This window comes from Lactuca virosa, chromosome 6 (genome assembly GCF_052849685.1).
Source record: "Lactuca virosa cultivar CGN04683 chromosome 6, Lactuca_virosa_CGN04683_v6, whole genome shotgun sequence".
Taxonomy (NCBI): Eukaryota; Viridiplantae; Streptophyta; class Magnoliopsida; order Asterales; family Asteraceae; genus Lactuca; species Lactuca virosa.
In genome coordinates, this window is record NC_136431.1 from 13,991,830 (window position 1) to 14,013,689 (window position 21,860).

General features: G+C 31.2%; 2 protein-coding genes and 1 long non-coding RNA gene across 3 annotated transcripts; 1 reads left to right on the forward strand and 2 right to left on the reverse strand.

Moving 5' to 3' along the window:
- Positions 1–3,984: 3,984 nt before the first annotated feature.
- LOC145120912 (uncharacterized) lies at positions 3,985–5,738 on the reverse strand. Its single transcript, XR_013714417.1, has 2 exons — positions 5,410–5,738; positions 3,985–4,175 (listed from the first exon to the last, which is right to left on the reverse strand). It is a non-coding gene; the product is annotated as an uncharacterized LOC145120912 (long non-coding RNA).
- Positions 5,739–12,263: 6,525 nt separating this feature from the next.
- LOC145121024 (RHOMBOID-like protein 2) lies at positions 12,264–14,687 on the forward strand. The gene is made up of 5 exons (XM_079056810.1): positions 12,264–12,894; positions 13,522–13,685; positions 13,759–13,922; positions 14,003–14,253; positions 14,333–14,687. Exons 1-5 carry the CDS (start codon positions 12,581–12,583, stop codon positions 14,445–14,447), a joined length of 1,008 nt encoding a protein of 335 aa, XP_078912936.1. The 5' UTR covers positions 12,264–12,580; the 3' UTR covers positions 14,448–14,687.
- A 1,329-nt stretch (positions 14,688–16,016) lies between these two features.
- Positions 16,017–18,451, reverse strand: LOC145118734 (protein IQ-DOMAIN 22-like). The gene is made up of 4 exons (XM_079054417.1): positions 17,886–18,451; positions 17,075–17,254; positions 16,921–16,995; positions 16,017–16,800 (listed from the first exon to the last, which is right to left on the reverse strand). Exons 1-4 carry the CDS (start codon positions 18,318–18,320, stop codon positions 16,171–16,173), a joined length of 1,320 nt encoding a protein of 439 aa, XP_078910543.1. The 5' UTR covers positions 18,321–18,451; the 3' UTR covers positions 16,017–16,170.
- Positions 18,452–21,860: the final 3,409 nt, after the last annotated feature.

Genomic DNA, 21,860 nt, shown 5'->3' on the forward strand with positions numbered 1-21,860 from the left:
TCCTCTACTCCTTTCTCAGTCCCAAAATGAAGGTGAGGTTGAACTCCAATGTGGTACGAACAACTCCATATCTAGTACACTTATAGATAAACTCATTTAATCTATCGTAATAAGCTTCGATAGACTCACTTTCTTTTTGCTTAAAATCGGGTAACTCCGACAAGCATTGAGTGACTAAACTTTTATTAGTTCTTTAATTTCCTTGATATTTCTCTTTCAAAGTGTCCCAAATTTCATTCACATTTTTACAACCTCAAACATAGTTGTAAACAATTGGTGGCAAAGCTCCATGCAGTTCACGAAGACATCTTTTGTCATACGCCTTCTTCTTGTTTCCTTGAGCAATCATGTCTTTAACAGCACCAACATTTCCAACTGCTTGAATTAGACCAACACGATAAGGTCATTTTTTGATAGATCGCCAAAGATCTTCATAAATCCCGTTGAGATAGACTTCCATACAATCTGCCCATTAATCGTAATACTCTGGAAGCAGCATTGGAACTTTTGTAGCAGATCCAACCAGGTTTGCTTAGTTCATCATGGTGTTGACATTCAGATTTTCCATTTGATTGAATAAAAGGAGGATTAACTTTGAAAAGAAAGTAAGCGGATGCAAAAGGTTTGAGAAAACAATTGCAGAATCGTTTAATCACAAGGATTAAACGAAGAATTACGTTTCAACCTGCGGAATAATTGAATTGGAAAAAATGATCCTATAAGATGAACACATGAATACGATTCTTCAAAGCGATGTGTAGATTCCTGCTTGTATACCATTTGGAAGGATGTTTTAATTAAGTTTTTAAGAATCGTAAGATGAATCAGAGTTAATAGAACAGAAAAATCTAAATACGATCTGGTTTCAGCTCTATTATCTGGAAATGAGTACAAAGGTTTTGTAATGATAATGAAAGCTCAATGTGTACAAGTTTGCAAAAAGTTACAACTCACTAATGTACCTATCCTATTTATAGGGTACTCACAGATACAAAAATACTAGGACTCGACATTACATAACGAATCACAAATGTGCCTAGTAAATAGATATATAACAAAGTCAAACAAACATTCGTTATTTACAGGCTATTCGCAATCTGACAACTACCTAAGGTTCGACATTATCACAACACATATTGATTCTACATAGGCTCTTTCACTCGATCAACTCCTACATGGCGTGCCTTGATTGCTTCCCAAAGGGTATTCGCAGTTGCTTGCTCGCCAAGTTGCATGATCAACGTTTATGGAATGGATTGATATAACAAACCCATTGCTAAATCATTCTTTTCGGTGTTATAGGCGCTAGTGCCTGGATCGATCGTCTCTTATGCCTTGTGGATTCGCAGTACATCCTTCATCCGCATATCATAGACGATGTAGTTCTTGGACATAAGCATGGGACACAGAACGGAAGTCGCTGCCTTCTTTCTTGCTCGAGGAAGTACTTCACCGGTCATGGCTTATCGATTTTGGTGGTTATCCTTGAAGCTCTGATACCAATTCAAAAACTTAATCAAAGATTTAGAAGAAAATATAACCAGACTGATTTATTGAGAAAATAACTCAAAACTCATATTACAATTGGTTATATATATTATCCCTAACTCGGTAATATATATATATATATATATATATATATATATATATATATATATATATATATATATATATATATATATATATATTGGGTGAGGTTCAATAGAGAACCATAATTAACCAAGGAACCAATCTTTTTTTCAATATTTAGAACTTATTTTTTATCAAAAAAAAAAACTAAAAATACAGAAATTCATAACTTTTTATCATTTTTCCAATGATATCAAATTCGATTTTTTTTTTCGTCAAATTCACAATGTGAATCTTTGAAAATTCACAATGTGAATCTAAATTCACTCGGTGAATCCGAAAAATATTTTTCACATTCACAATGTTAAGTTATGAATTTAGATTTTTTTTTCAATAAAGAATAAGCTGTAGAACATGAAAAAGAATTTGGTTCCTTAGAGAACCAATAATTATGGTTCGCTATTGAATTTTTCCATATATATATATATATATATATATATATATATATATATATATATATATATATTTGTGGTGAGGTTCAATAGAGAACCATAATTAACAACGAACCAATGAATCAATCGTGAGCGTCAGAAATCATAATGATCAACGGCCAAGGAAATGGATGTACACTTTTATATTGGACGCACACACCGGATTATACCAAAAAATTCACCTTTTTATCAAAAGACTCACCTCTTTTTTTAATTAAAATTTTTTTTAGACCACATTTTTTATCAAAAAAAAAAAAACGAATATACCGTTGTTTTCGATTTTCCGTCCTCTTTCCATAGAGATCCATATTGATATATAAAAAACGAACTTTTTTTTTTTTTCGAAAAAAAACTCACTTCATTTTGTTAGTTTTTTCAATATTTAAATTTATTTTTATTAAAAAAAACTAATTATACCAAAAATATTAATTTTTTTTACTCTATTAATAAACATCAACACCGACAAAAAAAAAAAAAAAAAAAAAAAACTCAAACAGTGTAGATTCACACTGTGATTCTAAACTGTAAATATTTCAATTTTCAACATTCACAATGTGAAAAAGCTCGATAAGTTCAGATTCACATTGTGAATCTTACTTACTATTATACACACTATGAATCTGAGAAAGTTCAAAAAAAAAAAAACGTCGATGAGTGTAGATTCACACTGTGAATCTAAACTGTAAATATTTCAAAATTTAACATTCACAATGTGAAAAAGCTCGATCAGTTCAGATTCACACCGTGAATCTGACTTTACTATTATGCACACTATGAATCTGAGAAGGTTCACAATGTGAATCTGAATAGGTTCACAATATGAATCTGAACAGGTTCACAATGTGAATCTGAACTGAAACATAGTTTTTTTTACCCGAATATGAATCTATGTGTAAAAAGTATAAAAAAACATGAATTTTGATATATTTATTATTTTTTTCTATAAAAAATAGACCTTAACTTTTCAACAAAGAAAATGAGGTGAGTTTTTTTTCGAAACAAAAAATTCGTTTTTTATATATTATCATGAATCTCTTTGGAAAAAGGACGAAAAATCGTGAACAACGGTGTACTCATTTTTTTTCGATAAAAAACATGGCCTAAAAAAAATTTTAAATGAAAAAAAGGAAGTGCGTTTTTGTTATAATCTGATGTATGTGCGTCTATTGTAAAAGTCTACAATCCTTCCTTTTGCCGTTGATCGCTTTAAATTTCGACGCTTTGGATTAGTTCATTGGTTCATTGATTAATAATGGTTCTCTATTGAATTTTTCTATATATATATATATATATATATATATATATATATATAGAGGATCAATTGAGAACACCTAAAAGGTTGAGAACGCGAGAACAGGACCAATAATTATCTAATGATATATTTGTAATTATGTCATTTAAGTAATATTAGATTTTTATTTGCCTATAATCATGGGATTTTGGTACTAATTTCCATAATTATAAAGATCACGTTCAAAAAAAATTTACTAATTTAATTTCTTTTTTCTTATTGTTATTAATAGATATAAAAATCATTATAATTATTATATTTTCTCAAAGTAAAATAAACTGTATTTCTTTCTTTTGGCGACGTTAAAAAAAATCAGTAATTTAATTTCTTAAATTTTATTTTTTGAATGAGCCAAACATTAATAAATTCATCGATTATCATCTATTTCTAAAACACATTTTTTGTGTTTTTCCCCATATTAATGAATCAATATCAAACAACTGAAAATTTTATAATATTATCAAAATATTCATTAAACTTTAATCAAATTCCTACATAAAATATAAATTCATACGTTTCATTCATCATTGATTAAAGTTATAATATTAAATTAATACATTTCCAAATTTGTATTCGTAAATGAGTATAACACAAATTATAGATAAATATCAATAAAAGTTTTAATAGTAAACAAATAAAACACATTGATAATCATAAATGAAAAAATTACAATGTGTTAATACATTTGTAATCATAAATGAATATAATACATTTCCATTTCTTCCAACAGAGATGTTTTTGTCTGTGTTTCTTTTAGACAATCTACAATGTACTCATCATTCATCCTTCTAATCCTTTAGTTCATCTATATCAACTCGGTCGATCTACATAAAATCAAAGGAAATATTATGTATTATTGTCCACAAAATGCTTAACTCATTAACCATATTCAGTTTTAATCAGAAATGAATAAGTGTCCATAAAATGCTTAACTCATTAACCAAATACAATTTTAATCGGAAATATATAACGCATGGTTGTAATCATTAACAAAAAATAAAATATACTAAAACTTAAACAAAAAACAAATATACTCGAATGAATAAATCCATTCTTAAAACCTCTTGATACACTCAAGACCTAAACTTTCTTAGTGATGCCATACACATAGAAACAAAGAAATACACATAGAAACAAAGAAAGGTGCAACTAATCATGATCAAATACGGATTTTCCTACTTTAAAGTTACATATGTTCAAAACATAAAGCTTTAAGGATATAATTATTCCAAACATCATGTTTGAATGTATAACACCGTAAAGTTATAATATAGTTATCTTTGATAATGATTAAACTCAAAAAATATTGTCTTCATAAATGATTATTACCAAAATAATTAGATAAGTTTACAATATAAACATTATTTGGTGAAAATAATGACACAAACATATACATCTTTATAAATGATTATAACTAAAAACAATTCAAAATCCTTGATGAAATATAAAAAATTCACTAAAAGTTTTAATTCAAGAATAAAAGAGATGTTTAAAATTAGTTTAGGAGTCTTTTATCTTTGTATTTTTTGCTTTAGAATTCTCTTTGTGATTTCTCTTTTTTATTACAGGTTACTCCTATTTTTCTAGAAATTAGCTATCTTTATTTAAAAAAGAAACAAAACATCTCATGAATTAAAATGTACTTGAACAAACAAATTTCATCTTACAGTAGCATGTATCTCTCAACATCAACAATCATTTTCCTTAATTTTGAATTACTGAAAACCTAAAAGTGTTACGACAATCAATTCTGATTCATGCAAAACTTCAATTAAATGGAGGTTCCTATATTGATTAAAATTAAACAACAGTTAATAGAATGAAAACCACAGATACCTTTGGCAGTCTTTGTTCACGACATCGGTAAGAAATAAAATTGAAGCCCTAATTGCGCATATAAGTTGAACTAGACTCTGCTTTAGTATTTGTTGTTAAAAATCCAGCATGACGCAATTGAGGAAAATCAATTGATGGTTAAAAAAAACCCTGATTTCAGGAAGAAAAAAAAAGCGGAAGATGAACAAATTAAGTGGTAGAAAGTGTAGTCGACATAAACACCTGAAAGAGGAGTTGGTGATGGTTCTGAAGATCGATCGGGGCGGTGGAGAAAACGAACCATGGGTGCGACTTGGCCACTGAGGTGAAAGGCGGCACCTTGGGTGGTGGTGATTATTCAAAAGTGGTCAGCGGTAGCGGAGGTACGTTGGGACGATGATGGTGACGGCGGTGTACATGGATGGGTGTGGATTGGTAGTGCACCACTTTTGCTGAAAAGGGGTATTGGATCAATGAAGAAAAGCATGAGTTAGGGTTCTCTTGGAGCATACAATCGTAGCTATAAAGAGGTAAGAGGAGACGAGTGTGGCTGATTTTAGCCTAATAGAAAGATTTTTACTTTCCTATAATCATGGGATTTTAGTACTAGTTTCCATAATTATAAAGATATCATTAGATAATACTTGGTCCAGAACAGTTCTCGCGTTCTCAACCTTTTTAGTGTTCTCATTTGATCCTGCTCCTATATATATATATATATATATATATATATATATATATATATATATAGGTTCAGGTTCATTTGAGACCATGCTAATTTTGTGAGACAGTGAGACCAAATCTAAAAATAATTTTAAAATACAAAATAAAAGGAAAAATCCAAAAATTCTTTTTTTAATTGTTATTTTCATAACTTTATTTACCTAAAAAAAATAAAAAAAAAATTACCGTTTTTTCTGAAAAATACGTGAAATATTCTAATAGAATATTATACTGTACATATTCTAATGTGATTTTTAGAATGTTAGAATATTCTACTAGATTTGTCAGATATGTAGAATATTATATATTCTACTAGAATATGTAAAAAAATGTATTTTTTTTTATTATTTTTTTATTTTTTTGGTTTTTTTTTTTTTGGAAAATATATATTTCGAAAATAATATTGGAAAAAAAAATTTCGAAAATTTTCAATTATTTTGCATTTTAAAAATGTTTTTGTTTTATCTACTAAATTAGTAGCTAGTATTGCGTCTCACGGTCTCACAAAATTAGGTCGTCTCACATGAACCTAACCCTATATATATATATATATATATATATATATATATATATATATATATATATATATATATATATATATATATATATATATATATATAGAGAGAGAGAGAGAGAGAGAGAGAGAGAGAGAGAGAGGAGAGTTCAATTGAGAAAAAAAAAGGTTGAGAATGAGAGAATCATTCTCAGCCACACATTTATTTTGCCGCAAAACACTTAGGCGTACCGTCGGAAATGGATAACAGATAAAATGTGTCCTTAAACTATGTTAATCATTACCTTAATATACACAAAAACATACTTTTTTGTTTTTTTTTATTTTTAGAAAGCCATTTTATCGAAAAATTATTTTAAATTTATCAAAATTCATAATTTTTTATTCTCTATAAATAGACATCCATATTGATATAGTTTTAAGATAAAATAAAAAATTTATTTTTTTTAGAGTTTCAGCTCTCGTTATTCATAAATGAATAAAAATCTATCAGATTTTTATTACAGTACATTCATTATTCACTTATGAATAAAACGTGTGCTTAACTTTTTTTTATAGTTTAAGTATCGTTCATATATGAATATGACACGTAATAAAGTTTTCTTACTTAAATTATATTTTTTACATCATCTTTCGTCATATATTATATTTATATATGAATAAAACGTGTATTAGTTGTCGTCATATTTTATATTCATATATGAATAAAACATTTATCAGATTTTTTTTACAGTTAATTTGTTACTCATATATGAATAAGTAGCATAAATGATACTCAAACTGTAAAAAAAAGTAATTATATATTTTTATTCATAAGTGAATAACGAATGTACTGTAGCAAAAATCTGATGCATTTTTATTCCGTTATGAATAACGATAGCTGAAAATATAAAATAAATAAATTTTTTATTTTATTTTAAAAGTATATCAATATGGATGTCTATTTGTAGAGAATAAAAAATAATGAATTTTGGTATATTTAAAATAATTTTTCGATAAAAATAGTTTCTTAAAAATTAAAAAAACGAAAAAAGTATGTTTTTATATATATTAAGGTAATGATTAGCATAGTTTAAGGAGACATGTGTATTCCTTATCCATTTCCGCTGGTACAACAGAGGCTTTTGCGACAAAAATAAATGAGTGGCTGAGAATGATTCTCTCATTCTCAACCTTTTTTTATTTTTCTAAATTGAACTTACCTATATATATATATATATATATATATATATATATATATATATATATATATATATATATATATATATATATATATATATATATATAGACAAAACTGCAAATTTGGTCCCTGTGGTATTCAAAAAACTTTGGATAGGGTCCAAAAAGTTTTCAACTTGCATGGATGGTCCAAAATCAAGAATTTCCTTTGGTTTTGGTCCTTGGAGAACTTGAAATGACTCTTTTACCCTTTTCATTTGTTTTTTCTATTTTCTTTATTAACTTAAGTATTTAAATATTTAGAAAAAATAAAAAAAATAATATACCCCACCCCACCTTATCACTCCATCGGTAACCCCATCGCTCCCTCTCTCTCTCTCTCTCTCTCTCTCTCTCTCTCTCGTAAACCAACAGAGAACACAAATCCCACCTTCGTAAAAATAACCCCAAATCGACTTCATTCTGAAATGTAAGGAGAAAACCCTAAATTGGTTGTGGTGGGTTTAAATTTAAGAGACCATTGAAGCCCTTCTTGGTTATTTTCTTGATTTTTCGGCTGTTGAGGAAGTTGTTGCTGCTTCTCTATGTCGTCACCGACGAATGAAGGGGGAGAGGGAGAAGATGAGTTGTTGTTGTTGTCTACTATGGTTAGAGGTGCGGTGACGGTGGTGGTGGTGGTTTGTTGAAGTTGACGGCAGCGGACGAGGATGGAGTAGTGGAGCTCAGCCAATAGAACCAAGACGAAGCTAAGAACCACAGCAAGAAAGACCACAAGGACCAGGGTTAACCCCATCATCAAATTGGATGCACCCATCATCATTTTTCACACTGTGTATGTGAAAGAATGTGAGAATGGGGAGTATCACCATTGAACATTGTGGTAATAAATGGCAGACTCAATGTTTTGACAGGAAAATGGTGGCGGGGTGAACCCAGAGAACGAATCTTGATTCTTTTAAGGTTACGAGGATTGTCGAGGGAATACATTTCGATCATTAAGATGTTTTTGTGAAAATTTCATGACGAGAATTATAAGTTATAAGAAAGAAGAAATTTGTATAGATCGTACAGATCCAGGATTCAATCAATAGAGTCAGAGAACCGTGAAGGAGAATTTATGGATGGTACAGATCCAGGTTTAGCAAATCTTGTTTTTTTTAAACAATCTTCATATTGTTATTGTTATGTGTGTTTCTTCAATTTCAATTTTGACTCGGTGAACAAAAACACAGGTGTAAATCATGGGTTTCTTCTTATTTCAATTTCAATTTTGGTTGTGTATATTTGTCTCTTCAATTTCAGTTTGATTTTATTTTTTGGTTGTGTATGTGTGTTCCTCCTGATTTCGATTTGAAGGGCTTCAATGGTTTCGATGTAGTTGTTTGAAAGATCTGTGTATGTATGTGTTTATGTCAACATGAGAGAGAGGGAGAGAGAGGTTACCGGTGGAGTGATAGGGTGGGGTGGGGTAGGATTTTATTTTTTATTATTTTCTAATTATTTAAATACTTAAGTTAATAAAGAAAATAGAAAAAACAAATGAAAAGGGTAAAAGAGTCATTTCAAATTGTTTAGGGACCAAAACCAAAGGAAATTCTTGATTTTGGACCATCCATGCAAGTTGAAAACTTTTTGGACCCTATCAAAGTTTTTTGAATACCACAGGGACCAATTTTGTAGTTTTGTCATATATATATATATATATATATATATATATATATATATATATATATATATATATATATATATATATATATATATATATATATGTAGAGAGAGAGAGAGAGAGAGAGAGAGAGAGAGAGAGAGAGGAGGTTTTCTAATATTAGATAACTCCTAATACACTAAGGAAACGGAAACGAAAGAAAATTCCTATGACTCCTACATTCATAGAAATTCTAATATGTGAACAATTTACATTAACTTCTTTTTTTAAAGAACCATATTATTCCCGATAGTAATATAGATACCGGTTTGGACTGAATTTTTTTTTTTCTTCGTGTTGGCGCTTTAGTGTATGAATAGTTTTTTCATCGATTTTGAACTGTTTGATTGTTGTGATGGACTGTTTAATTTACAATTAAAATTTATTTTGTTACTGATTGATTATTAAATAAAGTTAGTGGTAATTAATGTTTTTCTTAATATGTATGTTTTTTTTGTCTGTGGACAATAATATTGGGACGGAGGGAGTATATGTTTTTTTTTCTTTTGTAAATCGTAAAAAAATGTATTTGGATGAAACAAGGACGCGATATGGTAACCCAACAATTAGGCACACTTGGGCACTTGGCAGCCTTCAGCCCACCTGCCCACCATAAAGCTGGCCTGACCCAGCGCTAACGCTTGCGACTTTGGTCCAACCCAAGACAGCTTACAAGTTACAACAGCTTATCTCGATGATTTTTCAGACCGCTTTTTTTTTTTTTTTTTTTTTTTTTTTTTTTTTTTTTTATACAAAAAAGAAAGAAATTTTAAAAAGGAATTACTAAAATATATATATTTTTTATTTTACGTAATCTGCATTTCAATTTCTTTTGACAAATTTTAAAATCAAACAACTTTACTTTCAATGTTAACCAAACATATGAACATGAAAATTTCTTCTGTTTCAATTCCTTAATAATCCAACTCTTGTCTTGGTTATGGAACATATTATTGTTTTTTTTTAAACAAATAATTATTAATAAACAAATCTAAAGTAAAAAAAGAATATGTTTAAACAACAATAATAATAAGAAAATCAAATATAGGATTTTAAGTAAATTTACAGTATAAAACTATTATTTCATACCTCATCAAAATCAACTTATAATGTATTACTTTATTTATAAGAAAATATATCCAAAAACACAACTTTTTGGATATCAAATAATTATAAAAGCCGGAATGATATATGAACACGTCAATCTAGGAACGCGTAAATAAGATTTTGTTGGTTGGCACTTGGCCGGTTGGATCATTGGTCTTGAACCGGTTTATCATATACATAAATTAATTGTATAGAATAAGTAATTGAATGATATTTCTTCATAATAAATTTAAATATGTGTGTATTTAATTATTTATATTGTTTTGTTGGTACTTTATAAGTAATGATTGATGGAATACTCAATTGAAATTTGAAACAAAAATAATTGTATCTAAATATTCAATCAATGTAAACAAATAAAAATAAAACAAATATATTTTATATGAATAATCATTTGGTCGTGATGACTTGATAAAACATATAGAAAATGTGATGATTAACTTATTGATCTATGTTTAAATCTTAACAATATTCAACTTATGTTTTCATGAAAGTTTATCTTTAGTGTCCCTGAAAGTTCCCTTAAAAAAATTGAAAATTCACAATAAATAATTGTTTTGTTAGATTATGAATGATTATCATTGAAGTTTAATAAATGATATATAAAGAATACTTATGTAGTTATATGTCAAATGTGTTGAGATATTTTTATCGTGTAAAAGATGAATATTACATTACTAGGTGTGAGACCCGTGTACGACACAGGTTTTTTAAAAATAAAATTTAATATCAATTGTCATTTTTTGGGAATTTCCATTTTCTTTAAATTAAATTCCAAAATATTCTAACTAGTTTTATAAGGAAAGAAAACCATTCTATTAATTTGATAATAAAGTCTTATAAATGCTCTAAATAATATTTGATTTCTTTTATAAATCTTTCAAAAGATTACATTATGTTATGTAAAAGTGTTATTTTATAAAATATTTAATGTTTCCGTGTACGACACGGGTTTTTAAAAAATAAAATTTAATATCAATATTTAAACATTAAATATTTTATAAAATAACACTTTTACATAACATAATGTAATCTTTTGAAAGATTTATAAAAAAAATCAAATATTATTTAGAGCATTTATGAGACTTTATTATCAAATTAATAGAATGATTTTCTTTCCTTATAAAACTAGTTAGAATTTTTTGGAATTTTATTTTAAAAAAATGGAAATTCCCAAAAAATGACAATTGAAAAATAATAATTCTAAAACTCCCACGAAATTATATGTGTCAAAACTTTTGAGAATTTGATAAGTGGCAAAAAAATATTCATGTATTAAAGAGGATTAAAAGCTAGTGTAACAAACACAATAAGTCAAAACTCTAATAACTTAATCAATAAATTCATATTAATTTAAATAATTTTAAGTAAATAATCAAAAATCAATGTTTTAAAAACCGGTTTTTTAGTTGAACCAGTCTAATAACCGCTTTCCGGTTCAACCCGTCAACCGGTTATACTGTCGGTCTATATTTGACAGTGTTGTGCATCAGTTTTCAAGTTGTATACATTTTTGATAACCTAATCGATCGAACTATTATTGACTGTTTTTTTAATGAGCTAAGTGAAATCCAACTATCAAAGTTAAATAAACGGTTCAAACGGTTTTATCGATTATATCACACTGGTTCGACCCGGTTTGTAAAGAAACCATCTGATTCAATCCAATCAAATACTTAACAGAAAACCGATCATTGTTGAACTACTATGTCCTGTTTCGAACTGGTTTTTAACACACCGTCAAAAACTAGAAAAATGTTTAACTATTCAAAGCAAAATGTTTAACTATTTAAAGCTCAAATAAACTATAATTTTAGGTGCCACATGTACATCTTTTTATAAAATAAAGTTGCTTTGAAATTGAGAATTTTGTAAGATAACCGTTAAAGGTTTCTCAGATTACCAGGTCACCTAACATAAAGTTGACAGACAAGCAACCGCATATCTCCACCGCTTTCTTTGATTTCCGGCGATTATATTGGTAGCAACACTCATCGATCCACCCCCGTCTCTCTCTCTCTCTCTCTCTCTCTCTCTCTCTCTCTCTCTAACAACACAGCTCTCCCTCTACATCCCTTCCAAGTTACTTCCTAATCAAAACCCTACATATATATTATACAAACACCTATTCGACATCGAATCGAAGAAAAGATTAGCGAGGAAGACTAAAAATTGAATTTGGTGTGATGGGTAACAGAGATCTAGAGAGCAGAGGAAGCTGGAAGAACAGAGGTGCACCACCACCGCCGCCGCCGCACTCCAATTATTACACATCGTCTTCTCCGTACTACGCCGAATCATCGGAGAAACAATGGACTTCTTGGCTTGTTCCTATGATTGTTGTTGCGAATGTGGCTATGTTTATCGTCATCATGATTGTTAATGATTGTCCTAAGAACCACAATTCGAGTCTCGAGGGGAACTGCGTTGCTAGGTTTTTGGGCAGACTCTCTTTTCAGCCTCTTAAAGAAAATCCCCTTTTTGGGCCTTCTTCTTCTACGTAAGTTTCCTCACACCTGATTTTAGGTTTTAATGTGTTATTAAGATCTATAAGGTATTTTTCAGTTCATAATCGTTAGTTCTTCTACTTGAAAGCTGATTATTGATTATGATTTACGGTTTGTATGTTAATTGATGATTCTTGATGATAATATTTGATGCGTTCTTCGTAATCATACTCTTTAATGCGTGTAATTGACAATTCTAATGTGAATTTGAATTGGGGTTTTCTTTACTTGTGAGCTTTTCTTACATATCCTTTTAGGCATCTTTTGTGTAAACTTTGATTTTGTAATGGTCCACATTGGAGGTTTTCACTACTTACTCAATTTGGGTATTGGATTCACTTTCACGATTTGGGGATGAGTTTTGTAAATTATGGATTTATTCTTAAGCATGCAATTAGCGTCTTGTAATGATTTTAGATTCGACACATTGGATTAGGTTTTTATATGTTTAAATTTGTGTTTGTGATTTTTCCTCCCCTGCTAGTTTTGCAAGAAAATAAAGTAAAAACGCCTATGGGTGAGGTCTCCATGTCTAAAATTCTTGTTTTTTGTGTCATTTGAATCATAACGAATGAATTTGGAAGTTATATCAACTTATTCTGGCTTCCATTATTTTGTAGATTGGAAAAATTGGGAGCTCTTGAGTGGAAAAAAGTAGTGAATGAGAATGAAGCATGGAGACTAGTGTCATGTATCTGGTTGCATGCAGGAGTTATTCATCTACTTGCAAACATGTTAAGTTTGGTTTTCATTGGGATCCGACTTGAACAACAATTTGGCTTTGGTATGTTTTTGCATTCATAACATTTTATTTCATAATTATATCACTAAAAGTAAAATGAGTCTTTTTATTACAGCACGTGTAGGAGTAATCTACTTGTTGTCTGGAATTGGTGGAAGCATACTTTCTACACTTTTCATAAAAAGCAACATTTCTGTTGGTGCTTCTGGAGCTCTCTTTGGTCTTCTTGGAGCTATGTTATCTGAACTTCTTACTAACTGGACTATTTATGCCAACAAGGTAATATTAATTATATTGGTATTTTTTTTTTTTTTAATCTCAAAAAGTGTTTTTATCTTGTCGTTTTTTAATCAATTCAGGCTACAGCTTTGATCACACTTGTGATCATCATCTTGATCAATTTAGCTGTTGGAATTCTTCCCCATGTTGACAATTTTGCCCATATTGGTGGTTTTTTAACCGGTTTTCTCCTTGGTTTTGTATTACTCATTCGTCCCCAATTTGCTTGGCAAGAACGCAGACATCTTCCTGTTGAGGCTCGTGGAAAATCCAAATATACCCTTTTCCAATACGCTTTCTGGTTTCTTTCCATCATCTTATTGATCGCTGGGTATGTTTTTTTATTTCCCTTGATAAAAGTGTAAAAAGATAAAAAGTGTAAAAAGACAGTATTGCCCTTGTGGTTGCAGGTTTGCTGTTGGATTGGTGATGCTTTTGAAAGGAGAGAATGGGAACGATCATTGCAGCTGGTGTCATTACTTGAGCTGTGTGCCTACGTCCAGATGGCATTGCAACAACCAATGATAATGATATAACGACTTGCATCTTTCAAGTCCACATTTTGCAAAAGTTTATTCTTTTTTTTTTTTTTTTTACCTTATGAATTTATTGTTGATATGTCTACAAATCAGTCGTTATCACATGTTTTTAGTTTGTTTTTCGTTGTGTAAATCCGAGTTTTTTTATATATATTATACAAAATCGATCAAAATGGTGGCCTAACAAAAGTGTTCGCCATATATCTGGTCTCATTATTATTCGAAATTTGAATTGATAGTGGTGCCTCTAATTAAGGCGAACAATTGTCACTATGAAATAACAATTTCTTATACAGAGTTGATATAAGATGTCAAAAAAAAAAAACTGGTATTGTAAACCATGTGATAAAAACAAGACATCTATTAGAACAACTTCATCTCCATAGCTTATATCAATGAGTTCCACACGTGATAAAGTTAAATATAATTTTCGATTTAGGTTTTAAGATTAAAACAATATTTAACTTAGCAAATTAAGTATAATAGTAGATTAGAAGATATTTGAATTAAACAATTAGTCACATAATTGAATAATAGTGTCCTTTCATTATTTGATGATAATTGTATGAGATGTTCAAGTTTTACTCTGTAGCCACAAAGGCATTGGTTAAATATATAAAATATAGATGTATAGATACCGAACCTTCTAAATTACAACCGATATCGAAAAAAGAAGATAATTATGCAACTGTTAAAAGGTAATCATAACATATGTTATTTAAAAAAATATTGCATAGCATGTTAAAGTGATCGTCACAGCTTATCGGCTTTGGTAGAATGATTATCGACAGTTTATACTTTTCAGCAAAACCAATACACTTCAGCAAATTTCTATTATAAGCACTTTAAACTTCTTCTATAACAGGCTTTCAGATATCTTGCTGTAAAATTGACAAACTTATGTGGTTTATTAACAGTTAATAAAATAAAAAGACTTTACATATGTATTTTTTCTGTATTAACCTCTATCTTTTTTTAAGAAAAAGAGCTTCTAATTTTTCATTATTTCCGTAAAACTTTTAACTTTTTATTTTCTTCCAAAAAAAAAAAAACCTTCGACCCTTCAATTTTTTTTTCCAAAAAAACCCTTTACTTTGCATTTTTATTTTTCTGAAAAACCCTCACATTTAGCAAGTTTTTCCAGAAAAAATAAATGATAAAACGGCCGAATAAAAAAAAATATGAAAAAATACAATATTTTTTTCAGGAAAAATAAAATTAAAGTTGAGTTTTATAATATTAACCTTTTTATTAATGAAATTGAAATATAATAATTAAACTACAAAAATAGCCAAAAATAGACTTATAGATATATTGCACTTTTTCTAAATATTTATAAATTATAACGTTTTGATTTCACATTATTAATATTATTAAGAGTTAACATATCCAGTAAAGTCTAGTCTTGCTCCACCTTAGGTAAAGCCCAAATGAGGACCGGTTAAAGCTTGAAAAAATGACCCGAACAAAACCGACGGTCCAATCCTGTTATAAAAAACCCGGTTGGACCATTCTCTTTGTACACCTCTAGTCCACTCTAGCTTCAAGAACAACATAAAAACTGAAACTTCAAGGGTTTAATCTTCAGGTATTATAAACCTCAGGGGTTTCGTTACAAATTGCACTTACATATATAATCTACCTTCTCATAAGTCATAAAGTCCCACTACATTAGAAAAACTTCACACTAACCACCCACACATTTAAGTTTAATAGTTCCAATAACTACCACTAAACTCACTCTCACGAATACCTAAACCCCCAACCGGCATCCCAAGCCGATCAAGCCGACCCGAACCCGGATATGCTTTGCTCACAAAACTATCCCTCAGATTTGAACTGTGTTGCGGGCCCGGTCCCAAACCTGGGCCCGCAACATAACCATACACCGAATACCTCTTCATGGTATTAGAAACCTCAATCTGAGGCCTTTGTCTTGGTGCGCTCACCGACCGAACCTTAGCCCGTGATGACTTGGTGTATGCCATGTAGTTCGGGTGGTCCGAGTAGCCACTAAGACAGCTCCTTGAACTATCACTTTTAGCCGGTGTAAACGGGCCCACCTTCATCGACCCGTTGCCTTTTGAACAAATTGTAGGGCTATTTTGGGGAATACAGAAAGAAACTTCTTCCTCGAAAGGGGTAGTTATGGAATTAACTTCACATGATCCACTCGGGCTGAAACCGAAACCGGATGGGTGGATTGTTGACCCTTGAGAATTTGTCAGACTTTGACTTTGACTGTGGAAGAGGCTCCGGCGTCTAGGTGGCAGAAGGTGGTGTTTCACGGTGTCCATTTCAAGGATTCTTTCTTCGGAGTAAGATTTGTAAACATTATTCTACAAATACAGAATATATATATATATATATATATATATATATATATATATATATATATATATATTACTTAAGAAATGAAGAAAACGAATTAAATGTTTGACAAATTGACAATAACACACCTTTAGTATCGATGGTTGATCGTGTTTTGTTCTTGTTCGAACGACATGCTCAAATTTTTCAGGAGTCGGAGGACCCTGGAAGATATATAGATCACAGTGTTATACTTATACATCGTGCATTGAAAGTTGTACTATGAATGAACGAGATGAAAACCTTGGCGGAGGAGTGAGGTGAATCGGTGATGGGAAACCGCCCTGCACGAGCCCGTGCCTGAACTCGTAGCAGAGCTTGCAACCGCCGGAAATCAACCGCCGCTTGCTTCCTTAAGATATGACCTCTCACAAGTGCCTGAAGCTTCACTAACGCTTTCAATGCTCTTAAAGCTTTCCTCGCCTTCAAGTATATGAATCCATGAAATAATAGATATACAAGAATAATATGTATAGGTGGAGGGTAAAAATGGAACAACATTATCTTAGAAACTAATTTCTTGTTTACCCAATTACCCCACCGACCAGTTCTCCTTTCCTTCTGACTTCGGTTACCTTTCAATCGTACAAGTTATTAATGCGTGAAGAGTAAATGTTCCAATTGGTTTAACACAAGGTACAAGTTATTAAAGCATATTCGATTGCCCACCTTTTGTCTGGATATAAACGTACAAAATTATTTTGTTTCTTAGTTTATTGCCAATTTATTTTCCTCAAATATCCTTTACGATTTCTCTACACAGGTGGGAAAACTACAAGGGTAAAACGGTAAAAGTGGCATGATGTGTAGTACATTTACAACTAAACTTTTTAAGAAAGGGTTTTTATGGTTCTAAACGTGGCCGGTGCAGTTAATAACTTGTACGTTACGCATTACATATGGTGCATTAGGTAACGTATGAACTCGTCTGGATTTGGGTTTGACTAAAATACATTCATACCTCGTGTGTTGACCTTTAACTAAACAATTTAAGTACATTCGTGCATGATGAAAAGACCGAAATACCCTCAGTTATGGTTTAGGGAATGCTTACCAGGTAACCTCGGAAGTAAGTCTGGATTTTAAGGGCGGCCCATTCCCCGCGAAGGCCGTGACGGGCGGTGGCTCTGGTTGTCATCCGTACCACCTCCGCCGCGGGATGGGCTGAAAATACGGCGGCGTCAGCTACTGCGGCTGTGTCGGCATCAACGGCTATGGCATGACTGGTTGTACGTGTTTTTTCGCCGTCTCCGGCTGTTTGGTAGTAAGATTGATGGTGAAGTGGGGTGTCGCGTGGGCGGGAGAGTGGTGGGTTGAAAGTGTCGGTGTCGGAGAAATGGTGGTGGAGTTGGTCTTTGTTTGATTTAATGAAGCTCCAGCGTCGTTTGGGTTGTTTATTGAGGTCTGGACGAGAGGGTGGTTGGTGGTGGGTGGTGTCGGAGGCTTTGAAACTGAAAAGTGATTTGAAGAATTTGGATGCCTTACCCATTTTGTGTTTGGTTACCGGTGGCGGAGTGACGGGTGTTCCGGGGATGAGTTGGTTGGTTTATGCATTTCAGAGAGAGAGAGAAAGAGAAAGAGAGATGATCGCTCAAATGGGAGGGGGTAAAATGTATAGGTAAAGGGTGTGGGGAGGAATTAAAAATTAATAAACGAAGGTGACTAGAAATTTGGAAGCTATCGGACTCATGTCTTCCTTTCTTCTTTTAAAAGACAAAATCAAGCAAAATATATAAAATATGGATCGATATTTTATGTTTTTTGTAGAAACATTTTTTTTATTAATTACATAACTTACATACTTTTTAATGTATTTCTAATCGATAAAACAAAACTTGAGTAAGAAACATGTTACAACAATTTGCGATACCATTAGAACAATTGTCATTTGATACGCTTGACCATTTCAAAGTTATACAATGAAATCGATTGTACATAAATCATGCTTTTTCTACTACCTAAATATATCTCCAAAAAACGATATAACAATGTAACGTACATGAAAAGGCTATAAAACCAAAGCACAATTTCTCACAGTCTAAACTTTGAGCAAGTCAAAATAATAATTTGAAATATAAACCTTAACCTCAAGTACACACTTTATTGCAAAAACTACAAATCCAATGTCGATGACAACTAAAATAGGCCAAATACAAGTTTTAAGGCCTACTCAGAAATGCATTATACAACAATAAAGAAAAAATAGATGTCACTTCAGAAAATGTAAATAACATTTTATTTAAATATATGTATCTTTTAAAACTATGATAAACCAATAAGCATTAAGAAGTAGTTGTCACTTTTAACATTACATACATAGAAATATTAAAAACCTCAAGTAAGGTCAATTTTAATTATCAATATACGTAAAATTTTCATAATGAGAAAGAGACGTAAGCCTGAAACCAATATTGTGTTAGATCATTAATATTCATAACAATCATGCCAATATTACTGTGAAAGAATTCTTCATATCCTTACATTTGGGATATTTCTCCAAAGAGTCCCTGTCAAGAATATGCTTTAGAGAAATGGTCCCTATAACTTACAAAATGGTCCTTTTTTGAACAGTTTTATAAATGGTTTCTATATAGAAAACAAAATACAAAAATGGCCCCTTAAATTTACAGAAAAAGTCCCCATATAGAATTGTATCTACAAAAATAGTCCTTATGTTTTAAAGAATTATAGAAATGATCTCTGCCGAATGGGACAATTAACAAATGTTTAGTTCCACACTTTTCACAAAGTTACCAAATAACTCTTCCTAAGCAAAATTATAGAATATTGTCCTTATATTTCACAAAATTATAAAAATGGTCATTCTTTAATAACAAATTTAAAGAATTGTCTTCGAGCAAACATTAGAAAAATTATATCGAAAATATATTAATAAAACTGATGTGACACAGACATCTCATTGTTTATATTAAATATTGACTTAGGCGGGAGGGAGTGGCTTGTTGGCCAAGCTCGTCTCCACCATTCCCATTAAACTCGCTAGCTGCCACGTTAAGGATGACTTGCTGGCCGGGCAACGAGAGGAAAGAAAAAAAAGGAAAAAATGGTTGTGATTGGTTGGCTTCACTTTCGTTTTTTTTTTCAAAATAAAAATATCACAACATTTAGATGCTACCACTCTTTACCTAGATGCTACCATTCTCTCCATCATTCTCTCTGACTTAAAAAAAAACATATGTACCACTCCCTAAGGCTGCTTGGTGTGGCTCGCTAAATGGAGTCGCTAAGGGAATCATAATACCACCTCCTAGCGCTCGCTACGAGCGTCTCACTAGGGGCTTGGCGAGATGAGAGAGAAAGATTTGGTGGAAGCTGATTGGTGGAGAGGAGTATGACCGGATTGTATCGACCAAATTAAACATTCAAACCTAATTCATTTATTTTCCACGAAGCCTTCTTCATTTAAATTTAAAAAAAAAACGTTTTTACCTACTAAAAATTCAAATTTTCGAATTATAATTCAACCACTATAAATTAAACTACACTTTCAACATTTCACACACATAAAATATCAAAACCTCTCACAAATACTCTCGATTCACAAAAAAAAAATGTCTTCATCTACCAAAAACAAACCAAAAAAAAAACCAAATCTTCCATCACTAAACCTTCTAGTTCCAAACCTTCCATCACCACCTTGTTATCGACATTCATTTGATGAACCAGTTCATTCACCCGCTAGTTACTACTATCCTTCTATGGCTCCACAAATATTTTCATTCAATCCGTACTCTTCTCAACCCATGTCATTTTGCCGAAACCAACCCCAAACTAATTTCCAAACTCAACCAATACCCCGTCCAAATTTAGATCTTGATCTGTTTGAGATGGTTCAAGAAACTCAATTCTTTTCACAACCTCAACCCCAAACTAATTTTCAATCCCAACCACGTCGCCTACTCGCCGAGTCAACCGATTCTTCCGATGAAGGACCCATTGAAGAGCCTGTTCAAGAGTCATTTCAAGAGCCCGAAGTCGAGCCACAAGGAAAAAATAAAGGAAAAGGGAAGGCTATATGCAAAGGGTGGACAAATGATGAAGAGAGGGCACTAGTGCAAGCATGACTAGATGTGTCGGAGGATCCGGCGACGAGCGACAATCAAGATTCGACAACTGGAAAGCTAGAGTTTGACATAGTTTTTGACATCAAATGAAATAGCAGTATCGCAATCCTAATCAACTTTACTCGAAATGGAGGACCGCCAACAAATCCTCAATAGAGTTGAATGTCATCTACATGAGCGCGACCCGTAACCCCCAAAGTGGTGCAAATGAAGTGGATTTCCTATCAAAAGTTTGTAAGATTTATAAGGCGAAAGTCGGAAAACCTTTTGGCAATGAGGCGATTTGAGGAATTGTGAAGGACAAACCAAAATGGCTTAATTTAAAAAGTGTTGATGATTACACGAGCAAGTCCAAAGGAAGCAAAACTTCCAAGTTAACCCACATTCAATCTTCTGATGCGCGTATCGGGGGGATTGACCTCAACAACGACGTTCCATATGAATCTCCAACTCGTCCTATGGAACAAGACAGAGCAAAAAGAAAGCTGAAAGGAACACAAAGTTCATCGAGTGAAGTGGAGGAGATAATGAGTGACATCAAAGGGTTAGACGCTAAGCTTGAGGGTTTCTTGGAATTGGGAAAAGAAAAAGAAAGAAACTGTGCCCTAAAGTTTTTCTTAAACCTGAGAAATGACTTGTCCGAAGAGGATCGTTGGATTTTCAACAATGCAAGGAATAATATTGTTAAACAGTAGAATTGTGATAAGTTGTAATATTTTTATGTTTTTAATGTAGTTTTAATTTATGTTTTACGTCTAATAGTAAATCGTGTTGTAGGTTTTAAGTAAGTTTAGTTTTATTTTTTTTAATCGTATTTTATGTTTTAAATTGTTGTAATCTTATTAATATTAAGTGTTTGTCTTTAAAAAATATAATTTATTTTAAATTTGAAAAAAAAAATCGTAAATTAAAAAAGTATAATTTATTTAAATTTGAAAAAATCA